Source organism: Octodon degus, unplaced genomic scaffold, assembly GCF_000260255.1.
Source record: "Octodon degus isolate 3935 unplaced genomic scaffold, OctDeg1.0 scaffold00064, whole genome shotgun sequence".
Lineage (NCBI taxonomy): Eukaryota > Metazoa > Chordata > Mammalia > Rodentia > Octodontidae > Octodon > Octodon degus.
The window spans coordinates 1,189,473-1,197,127 of record NW_004524640.1 but is presented as its reverse complement, the minus strand read 5'-3'; the positions used below and the strand labels follow the sequence as shown (position 1 = coordinate 1,197,127).

Below are 7,655 nucleotides of genomic sequence, written 5' to 3'. Positions count from 1 at the left end.
TCTTGGTCTTAACCATCCAGCAGAAAAGTATAAAAACATAATATAAGAAGTAAAACCATGCTGTTATGTTGAGTTGTAGGGACTCAGGTCAACAATTTCTGACATTGCCAGTGAAGTTGAAGACCCAATATTATTATGGACTACTGGACTCTTTTAGAATATTTTGCTGAGTTTACACATCTATAATATTCAAATAATGGAACTAAGCAAAAAAATGGGATACAAAATAAAAAAGTAAAGTCATGTTAATATGCTGAGTTGTAAAAGTTTCAATTGAACAACTTCTAACATTGTCAGTGCTATGGAAAAAAGAATAAGAACTTTTCTCTTATTCTACGAGTATTCTTGTGTTCTTTGATTCTACATGGTAAAAAAATCTTCCCTTTAAAAATTATTGCTATTTGTTTCTCAATAAAATTATTTAAAAAAAATAGTTAGGATAGATATGCAGCTACTTTCCCTTACTGCAATGAAGTACTGGACTAGATTTGAATATTTTGCTGAATTCATGCACCTACAATATTTAAATGGCAATGGAATACCCATATCTGACAAAACTAAACAAAATGGTGATATAAATGGAGGACCATTTTGTATCAATATAGTCAAAATAGTTAGGAGAGATATACAGCTACTTTCTCTTATTACAGTGAATAGAAATATTTTTTCTAATAGTGTCTGTGGACAGGATATCATGTCTGCATCTTGTACAATGAATAACCACTAAGACAACAATATGCAATGTATTAAATATCAAAATTGTCCTAGTAATCAGTTTTGAAATTGTCTCATTGCTATTTGTTTCTCAATAAAATTATTTTTTTAAAAACGCAACAAAAACAATCTGAGTGGAAAAACAATAATCAGAACCAAACTTCAGGTACACCACAAGTGTTAGAAGCAACAGACAAATGAAAACATTTAATGCTTTGGATAAATAATATCATTTTAGAGAGTTTAAACATGTACAATCTCGATTAGTAAGAACAATGGTAAGCAAAATGCAATTAAGAATTTATTTTGGTTAGCCTCACAAATGAGAGAACTTTTCTCTTATTCTACGAGTATTCTTGTGTTCTTTGATTCTACATGGTAAAAAAATTCTTCCCTTTAAAAATTATTGCTATTTGTTTCTCAATAAAATTATTTAAAAAAATAGTTAAGATAGATATGCAGCTACTTTCCCTTACTGCAATGAGAAGAAAGATTTGTAATAATACCATGTCTGCATCTTGTACTATGAATACTACAAGCATAATAATATGTAATGTATTAATTATTGTAACTGTCCTACTAACCTGTTTTGAGACTGTCTCATTACTATTTCTTTCTCAATAAAATTAATTTAAAAAGAAAAAGAATTAGAGCTGGAGATTTAAGTACTAGCTAGGTATTAGAGAACACCCTTAATATGCCCAAGGCCCTGGGTTTTATTCTCAGCATCAAGGAGAAACAAAACAAGGGAGGAGGATACAAGTGGAAAGGAGACAAGGAAGTAAAGAAAAGAGGGAGAGAGGTCAGAAGAGAGAGAGGAGAGAGACAGAGAGAGAGAGACAGACAGAGACAGAGAGACAGAGAGACAGGGAGAGACAGAGAGACAGAGAGAGAGATAGAGAGACAGAGATAGAGACAGAGACAAGAGAGAGACAGAAACAGAGAGAACCATTGACAAATGAGAAAAATTGCAATCCAACCTAAAATTATCTTCTCCAGTTTTGATGAAATTCATGTCTTAATCTACAAGGCTAAACTTCCTGTGATTAAACTTGGCACAATGAAATTTGGCATAACATCAAATTTTATAATGAATACTGGTGGAAGTTTGGCCATTTGGGGGATTTGGGGACTGCTGATCAGACACGCTCTGTGGTTTATTCATGGAATCACCATACTAGCAGATTTGTGTTTGCTTTCCAGGTACAAAGTACAGTCTGTTCACGGAGGCTAGAAGGAGCACAAGAGGAAAATGACAACGATCACTATCAAATTTCTTATTCATTCTCAATAGTTTTATTTTGGGAAAAATCTCTGAAAATGTATACACAATAAAACTGAAATGATGACTATTATGCTTATGGTGAATGACCATAAATATTTTATTTTATCATACTATTCATTGTACCATTAATTACTACACGTCACCTGCCTTGTTCTTTAGTTCCTTTGTGAACTCCCATGGAGCAAAGATTCTATCTTGTAAGGGCTGGTGTTGATGTCTAGATGTTAGTCGAAACTTATTTTCCTTTCTCTGTAACTTAAATCTCATTGTTTTTCTTTCAAAATATTTTTTTCAAGATAATTAAAACAACCACTCCCATTCCATGATTTAATGTAGATATTTTACTTCCTGCCTGTTGCTCTAAAGTCTTATTTGTAACATTCATGTTTTATTTGAATCTTATTCTTGGAATTTGCTTATACATGCACTCATTCATTCTTTCAAAAATAATTAATACAATACCTCTCAGGTGCCAGTCAGATGCTAGAAATTAAATAGAAAGGTGTGTTAGCTAATTTTAGGCATGAATTTCATTACACAAAGGGACGGCTAAACACTGGTGAAGAAATATGTCTGGATGTATCTGTGAGGACATTTTCAGGTAGGGTTGGCATGTGAGGTCATAAACAGAGTGGAGAAGATACTCTTAATGTGCGCATGCTCTGTCTACTTGTCTGGGGTCCTGGATAGGACAAAAAGGCAAGTAAAAGCAAATTTACTTTTCTTCTTTCTGCTGGAGTTAGGCTCTCCTTCTTCATCCCTTGGAACCTTTCAAGGTTCCCTGGCTTTTGGACTCTGGGACTTGTGACAGAGTCCATTCAGGGTGCTGAGACCATAGGCCAGTGTCCGTGAACCTTACACAGGTCAGTGTTCAAATGGAAATGCAAAACCTACCTGTGTTTCACAAAGTGCCAACATGGAAAAATTAAGCCTGATCACTGAGGTTTTAGTTTAGAAAACAGAATTCATACATTAACATCTTTTCTTGTAAAACAGAAACAACTCACATGCCATAAATTTGCCACCATTGCCTTAGGCATTCAGCTGAGAGCTACACCATCTGCTGCCCTGGGTCTAAGGACATTAAGCTTGGACTTAGTCAGGACACTGGGCTTCCTGAGGCTTCAGCTTTCTGAAGACCTATGACATCTTTGGCTCCATAATTGAGTAAGCAAATTCTCTGACTCAATTATTTCTCTTTTCTGTCATACACACACACACACACACACACACACACACACACACACACACAATTGATTCTTTCTTACCAAAGGAGAAGTTGTACATTGCTCTGGATACAATAAGAAATTTTTTAACAAGCAGTCATATTACAAACATTTTAGAAAAGCTAATCTGCACTGAGCTGGAGTTAGGTGGAGAAAAGAAAGAGCATTTTAGAAGGAAAAAAAGAGTGTGGTCAAAGGAAGGGAGCTGCTATTATATGGTAGAAATGAAGAGACTCTAGCCATATGTTCATCTTTCTTCATAGAAGGAAGCTGATGTTCTTCCATTGTGCCTTTTATTAATACTTATTTTCCACTTTTTATTTCTATCTCAGAAATATCAAAATTTTTAGTTTCCTTTCTAAACACATCTTTCCCAGCTTACCTCCTTGTCCTTTTCTTTCACATTTTCAGAGATTTTCTTTTTTTTTTACTTCATATATCATTATTTGTATTTTTTGAGAACATGTTTCTGAAGGTATATAAGATTTAACGTCAAAACTACTTGTGAAGTTCATTAGTAGAGATACTAAGTTCTGAAAATATCATAGAAGTTTAATATATACTATTGATGATTAAAAACTTTTAAAATTTTATTTATTTTGTCTTGTTTTGAGGCAGGTTTCACTACGTAGTTAAGGCTAGACTTGAGTTCACATTGTAGCCAAGACTCACAGAGATCCTTCTGCCTCCGCCTCCATAGTGTTGGGATTACAGGCACGTGCCACCATGCCCAGCTCAAGAACTTTATTACCAAAAAAAAAAAAAAAAAGAAAGAAAGAAAGAAGAAGAAGGAAGAAAAGAAAAGAGCTAAGTGGGATCAGAAGTGACCACAGGAAAAACAATATGGAGATTATCAATATCATCCCAAGAGATAAAATCCAGGAACAGTAGTAAATGAAGTTCCATCTATATATACCATTTTGACTCACGTGAAGAAGCGAATCTATACTCTACCATCAATCATTATATTCACTACAGGCATAGATTAGTTATTGACGTAAGACTGCTGTTGAGAATCTGATGAAAGTAATGTATGTTTTCCTTAGAAAAGCATGCGGGCTTGGCAATAGCTCAGCCATCTAAGGGCCTGCCTGACAAGTGGAAGTGGTGGTGCACATCTGTAATCCCAGTGCTGGGGAGGGTGAGACAGGAGGATCACTAGGAGTCCGAGCTGCATAGGGAGATCCTGTACCAAATAAATTAATAAAAATTTAAGAAAAAGAAAAGAGAGAAAGAAAATACATAGAAGTGACACACCAGTTCACAAACTCTATTCTTTCCATGATTCTGGTTACAAACCAAACTAGACAAGAACTGAATCAAATTTCCCCATAAGGGCAACATTGGGCCTCACCACTGAATTGGATTCCAAGTTAAGTACCAATTTCCAGCAAATGTACTTTATTTTTTTATAATACTTGAATTTAACGTCTCTTGACATGTGTTTTGTTTTCTATCAAAAGTTCCTGTCATCACTTAAAAAAATAAAGCTATTTCCAGACTGCGTTGCTGGTATTTTGAATCACTCTCTTGTTCTATGAGTATACTTTTTTTTAAATTTCAGAAGCAACTCTAACAGAAACAAGCAGAATCCTTTATCGATGAAAATTTTAAGTTGTAATTCTATTTATAATAGAGTTACCTCCAATAGAAAATGCAATATTCAAGTGTATGTTATTCATTCTCCTTATACTGATAGAGCAGACACCAGCTAATAGAGGAAGACATCTTTTTGTATTCTAGCACAAATAATTGGAACAAAGGAAAAAAAAAATAAAATGAAATCTGATATTTTATCTGACATAAACCTCACTTATTTCAGAGAACAGAAGGGTAAAATAAAACCATATCTATTAAATGGTCTTTATATTTTCAAGTCAAAGCCAACTAGTTTGTCTGAATCTATTTCTGTGAATCTAGTGTAATCTTACTTCAGGTAACATTTTTCAGATAATAATAGCATGCCAATATTTTAAGATCTCCATTTATTCAGCAGTGTTTTCATGGGCAATGGAAAGATGCATTGAATTTGTTAGTTAAATACAATTAAAAAATTCAATTACTAAATTCTGGAAAATATATGAGAACATAAATAAAACGTGTCAAGATTTCATAAATTGGAAGCCAGGGAGACAGCTCAGTAGAATAAGCACTTGCCTGGCAAGCGCAAGGGCCTGAGTTCAGTCCCCAGTTCTGAAAAAAGAAAAAAAAAAAAGAAAAGAAAAAAAAAGGAAAGAAAGAAAAAAGATTCCATAAATCCTCCACAGGGTGAGACATCAGGTTTGAGTAATATTAGATATTCTTTGTTCTCTTTTCTTTTCTCTTTTTCCATGAGTAATATTAGATATTCTTTGTTCTCTTCTCTTTTCTTTTTTCTTTTTCTGTTTTCTTTCTTTATTTGAGATACTAGATGTTTCGCATTAGACTACTGATTTTTCCCCTTTTTCACCTCTACCCAGTTTCGAGTTACAAGTTTTGTTAAAATTTACAATTACCCCAGCAAGTACTTTTTTTTCTATTATATCCTAACTAGGCCTCCCACTCTGTATTTTTCCGGATCATATTTTCCAATACTAACCACATGCGCTAGACCCTAACAATGGCTACTCCATTCTTTATGTTTGTATTTGTTTAATTACACCTTCATAGGTTTATTCATTCTTTCATTATGTGTCCAGTGGAAGAGAGCAGTAAGTCTTCCTGAATTTACCAGAGCTGAGAAGTAACACCACATTGCTTCAACACTGCATTGTTGTATCTTTTTGTTGTCTTAAATATGTGTGTCCTTGACTTCGGAAGCAGAAGGTACACAATGTCCATTGCTACTTAGGGCTTCTAGGTTTGTGTCATCCATGCCTTTTCCTCCATTTTCCATGGCCTTAGTCTCTTTCCCTTCAAGTTTTTTCTTTAAGGCATAAATAAATATGATACAAACAATAACTCCTAAAAGTTTAAAGATAGCAGACAAGCCCAAGTAGGAAGTTCTGTAAAAAGAGAGAAAAAATTATGTCTTACATCGTGTATAATATCTTACAATATTTGTCCAAAATATTGAGTCTTTAAAGAAAAAATGAATACATATGTATATATGTATATATAATATAAAGGCAACTATTCTAGTTATACTTTTTACTTAGGCACATGGAGTTTGTGGTTGTATTTAAGGTTTCATGAAGATAGAGAAACCCAACTCCAGTTGTCTATAGCCTTCTTCCTGGAGGAAAGGAAGTATCCACATCTGTCTTCCTCATAATACAGTCTAACCCATCCATGAGAGGGAAAAACAAATAAGAAGTTCGCAGTCTATATATGTAGGTCTCCAAAAAAGTTTGGAGAGAGAGAGAGAGAGAGAGAGAGAGAGAGAGAGAGAGAGAGACAGACAGACAGACAGACAGACAGACAGACAGACACAGAGAGGACATATGTATAGGTCCTCTAATACCTATAAAATTATAAGTTTAATTATAAGATGATAGAATATTGCCCCTCCTACTACACATTATGGACAGATTACTGACCCTCCTCTTTCACTTTCTGAAAGAATTATTTATGTCAGCAACTTTGAATTTACAGATTATCATGTCTGCCTTTGAGACAAAAATAGGAATAATGCAAAAAAGGCAAAAAATTAAAAGATTCAAGGGAGTTTCCTATGATAAATGCTGCCTGTGTCTAAAATGTGCCAAAAAAATAAAAATTTGACAAGAATGAGAAAGCCTCAAAGCCAGGATGAGATATGATATTGGTGTTACCAGAATACAAATTTGAAACCATGATTAAAATGCTAAGAGATCTAAAGCATAATGCAGACAACCGTGAAGAATGGGTGGCTGAAGTCAGCAGGGCCATGGAATCTTGAAGTCAAAAGAGAAAGGCTGGACATGAAAATCTAAAAAGAACACAAGACAACTTTCATGGGTTTAAAGCTACAGGGAAAAGCACAAGCCAGAAAGAATGTGAGTTTCAAAAAAATCCAGTAAAATTTCAAAATTGAAAAGTAACGACAAAAAAAGATTAGAAAAAATATGGAATATTTGGGAAATTTGAAAGAACTACAAGAATTTGAAAGAACTGCATGTGTGATCTGAAGACTCAAAAAAAAGATGAGAAATATTAAGAATTTCAAAATAACAATGGCTAATACATGTTCCCAAGTTAGTGCTACATACCAAATCACTGATCTACTACACTCGTTGAGCAAAAAGAAGAATAAAAACCAGAAATGTATAGCTAACTATATCATTTTCAGCTACAGAAAATATAAAAGAAAAACAACCTGAAAGAAATTGAGGGGAGGGGGAGTTATTTTTCAAGAAGCAAATATCACATTTATTTTTTTCTTCTCTTCAAAATCAGGGAAAGAAGATGGGGTGAAACATTTGCAATGTTGAGGGAAAATAAAATCAAAAATTTTGTATTCTATGAAAATT

At 33.8% G+C, this 7,655-nt stretch overlaps 1 protein-coding gene across 1 annotated transcript in view; it reads right to left on the bottom strand.

The window, feature by feature from the left end:
* Positions 1-5,622: 5,622 nt before the first annotated feature.
* LOC111817612 (solute carrier organic anion transporter family member 1B1-like) overlaps positions 5,623-7,655 on the bottom strand; it is a 101,968-nt gene continuing 99,935 nt past the window's right edge. The window contains exon 16 of the mRNA XM_023718950.1: positions 5,623-6,209. Within this exon, the coding sequence (XP_023574718.1) occupies positions 5,996-6,209 (214 nt within the window). The 3' untranslated portion in view covers positions 5,623-5,995. The remainder of the gene's footprint in view (positions 6,210-7,655) is intronic.